The sequence below is a fragment of the Trypanosoma theileri genome (assembly GCF_002087225.1).
Source record: "Trypanosoma theileri isolate Edinburgh chromosome Unknown TM35_Tth_46_V1, whole genome shotgun sequence".
Classification (NCBI taxonomy): Eukaryota; Euglenozoa; class Kinetoplastea; order Trypanosomatida; family Trypanosomatidae; genus Trypanosoma; species Trypanosoma theileri.
In genome coordinates this window covers 1-3,883 of record NW_021639888.1, presented here as the reverse complement: position 1 = coordinate 3,883, position 3,883 = coordinate 1, and the positions used below count along the sequence as shown (strand labels likewise).

Here is a 3,883-nt window from a genome sequence, read left to right as displayed (position 1 = left end):
CTTTTGTTTCTTTACCATTTTATTAAGTATTGTAGAAAAGGATGACAGTGTTAATGTGCTGCCGGTAGTTGTGGTTTTGGTGTTCTCTCTGAACCCTGGTTTAACGTTCTGCACGGATCTTGTGGTTATTTATTTTGGTATGGATTCTGGACCTGTTTGGACTAGTTTTCATGAATGGCCGAATAAAAAGCTGATTGATTTAATTTGATTTTATTTGTTTGGGATTGAATGTGGTTTTGCCATCTCTTAAGGGGTGGCAAAGATGCCATAAATTATTAAGCAAATGATAGGGTAAGAGATGAGAAGTAGTCGAGTGGAATCGGATTGCTATAAAAATGTGGTTGAACCCCGTTATTTTCTTTCTTTTTACTTTTTGCGGGTTTTCGAGTGGCAAGGGGAACACTTTCTTGTTTTTTTTTTTTTTTTTTCTCTGTGTGCTTATTGCCGCACCTACACTTCAAATGTTTTGATGGAGTTGTTATTTATTTTTGTTAGGTGAATATCCCTCCCTTTTTTTTTTTGGTTTGAACGGTAGGGTGTGCGTTTGGCATTGCCGTTTGCCGAGTTGTGATGATTAATATTTATATTGCTTTTCCATGGCATGTGTGGTGGTTGAAATGAATTTCGACGAAAAAAAAAAGGGTGGTTTGTGTTTATTTTTCTTCTCGTTATGATTTGTTTCCGTCGCGCCTGTTCTCCTGGCGGGGCGGGCCCTTGCGAACCCCCCGGTTCTTGTCGAAACGCGTCCGCTTTTCTTCGCGGGGGGGGGGCCGGTTGGGCGTCAGCCCCGCGGGAGCCAACCTTAATTTTAGCGGCCCCTCCTTTTTTGGCTGGATCCGCCGATGGCGTTTTTTCAGGCCCCAACGAAAGGGGTTTCTCTCCGGGGTTTCCTTTTGCCAAAGGAAGGTTCGCAAGACCCTAGGGCTCTGACCGGAAACTGTTTTTTTTCAAGCAAGTAGTTTGCGGAAAAACTAAAGGGGGGAAAAGTTCCCCTTTCCGAGTCTTTGCGCCAGAACGCGCAAAAAATCTTTTTCTTATTTACCTCCCGTTTCCCGAAGTTCTGGGAAACAAGGATTGTTTTTTTTTTTTTTTTCTTGGCGAAGAAATTTCAAACATTATTTATTTTTGGGGTATGGGTTTCCCTTTCGATTCTAAGAGAAGTGTTGGGATTTTTCCAAAAGAATAAGAACGTATAGGGGAAAAAACACTTGCGGTAAAATTGAAATTGACAAGGAAAAGGCATGCCGCCACCCGGGATCGAACCAGGGACCTTCAGATCTTCAGTCTGACGCTCTCCCAACTGAGCTATAGCGGCTACGGGAGAAATAGCTAAAATAATATAACTCAAAGAAAAAAAAGGGAATTACAAACAGATCGTAAATGAAGTACGAAGAGAAAGAGAGAGAGAGTGTGTGCGAAAAGTTCCGATACCGGGAATCGAACCCGGATCTCCTGGGTGAAAGCCAGGTGTTCTAACCGTTATACCATATCGGAGGATGTTATCCGAATGTTAACATTTATAAGATGTAAAAAGAAAAAAGAAAACGGAGACAAATACACAACTCACTCTGAAAATGAAAAAAGCAAGGGAAGACCGGGAATCGAACCCGGGTATTCAGAGCCACAATCTGATGTTCTGCCACTGAACTATCTTCCCGATGGAATCTCATCGGGAAAAGAAGAAGAAAGAGAAGATTTTTTAAAATTTCTTTTTTTTTCTTTTTTATGATGAAGATAATTAAAATTATTATTGGAGTGTGCGTCGTAGCGATGGTCGTCTAGTGGTTAGGACATTCGCCTCACACGCGAGAGATCGCGGGTTCGATCCCCGCCCGTCGTACGTTTTTTCCCGAAGAAATTGATTTTCCAATCTCCTTGAGGTTTTGGAATGGGAATGGAAAACCGAAAAAAAAATATATAAATGAACATTTTTTGTATTCCTATGTTAAGCGCTTTCTATATGTTTTTTCTTTTTTTACTGATTCGTTTATGAAAACAAAAGAAAAGAAAAACAAAAGAAAAACAAAACGTCCGACATGGACACCGCGCCGGCCCCGCCAAAAAAATATTTACTCGACTGGGTCCCAGACGGGCTGGGGTTTCACTTTCCCGCTTTTTTTTTTCTTTCTTGCGGTCGTTTCCGCGTGACCACCCTTGGAAAGCTAGGGGGTCCCATGGTCTTTTCCTTCCCTCGTGCTTGGGCTGTGCCGGCAGGTTCGTTGGGGTTGCGTTGTTGGTTTTTTTGTTTTCTTACGCCCCAGCGGCGTGGGGCCCGTCTATGTGTTTTTATCATTCTTCCTGGGGGCTGTGTCCTTTGGTGTGCGCGAGGTCGTGATGACATTGTTTTTTATATATATTTTTTCTTCTTCTCAGTTGTTTTTAAAGATTGAGGTTTGCAAGTGGGATTCTGCTTTTTTACTGACCCCCCATTTTATTCTATTCTTTTTGCCTTTATTTTTTTTTATCATTCTCTCCTTTTTCTTTTTCTTGCTCTTCTTCTTTATTATTTCTTGTATTATTCTCTTTAGTGTTCATGTGTAAGGATGAAGTGAATGTAATTGTAGAGCAGTGCTCACCGGAAGCACTTGAAAAGGCGATTTCTCTTGTATATCGTCGACTTTTGGCAAATCTTTTATTAGATCCTGATAACCCAAAATTTCAAATTGTTCGTAAGGAGAATAATTTTATTCGTAATATCTTGACTCAAATACCAGATTCTGTAGTGGATTCCTTATTTAATAGTATAGGATATAAACTTCAAAAAAATTCTGATTCAGAACCAATTTATGTCTTTGATGGTGATAAAGAAAAAATAAAAACTTCTGATCGTTTTCTTTCTAGAATTGAAGAAAAAATAGAAGAAGTAAAAAATAAAAAGATTTTATTTCATCCTTTACCTCTTGAATCTCGAGCAAATGAAAAAACGGAAGAGAGACGAGAAGCAATTCTTCAAGAAATACGACGAGATGCAGAAGAACGTCAAAAAGGATTTAATGAAGAAAAATTTTCTTCATCTAATGATTTATTTAATCAAGATGATTTTAAATCGGTGGAACATTTAAAAGAAATATCTAGACGAACATTATTAAATACTGGTAGGATAAGAAATTCACTTTTTGAAGGACGTCACTATACATTGCGACGAATGACACATGGAAGAGTATATGCATGTAAAGAAAGATGTGGTATAGATTGTCTTGAAGCTCATTGGCATTTATTTTCAGGAAAAAATTTAATGTACTCTTTTGTAGCTCATTTATCACCTGATGCTAGCAAAGTATTACATCTTGGTGTAGAACATGGTTATCAATATAATTCTTTACCAGGTACAAAAAATTTTGGAAAAACAGTTCTTTTTAGTTCAAAACGAATAAATTCAAATGATGGTTCTCTTGAGTTTCTTGAACATCCTGATAAATCTTGTGAATCTTGTGTTTATTGTGGCGTTCCATTTTCAGAATTATTTTTGTAGTATATTTACTACTTTTTTTTTTCTACTCTACGTCTTTTTTTTTCATTTCCTTGTCTCTACAATATGGCATATATATATATATATTCTCTAGATACATGAGTGTATATACTTCTGCTTTCTCTCTATTATTACTATTATTATTATTGGTGTTCTTTTTTTCGGTTAAATAAGAACTTTTTGTGTTATCTTTCTTCTTTTCTTTTTTGCTTTTCATTCATCTTGAAGAGTATTTGCTGGCTATCTTGCTTTCCCTCACCCTCTCCACCCCACGCTCTCCACTCCATTGATTGTTCCATCCTTTCTTTTTCTCTCTCTCTCTCTCTCTCTCTATTTATTTTTAACCATGTATTTATTCTTAAAACAAAATAACCATGGTGTAACAGTCATTAATGTTTAAGAATAAAGAAGTTA

The 3,883-nt window shown here is 37.5% G+C and overlaps 1 protein-coding gene across 1 annotated transcript; it reads left to right on the top strand.

Annotated features, from left to right (window-relative positions):
* Positions 1 to 2,533: 2,533 nt before the first annotated feature.
* On the top strand, positions 2,534 to 3,472 carry TM35_000461000 (uncharacterized protein; the record flags this gene model as incomplete). The annotated part of the gene is made up of 1 exon (XM_029030279.1): positions 2,534 to 3,472. The coding sequence occupies one exon, from the start codon at positions 2,534 to 2,536 to the stop codon at positions 3,470 to 3,472; it is 939 nt and encodes a 312-aa protein (XP_028878347.1).
* Positions 3,473 to 3,883: the final 411 nt, after the last annotated feature.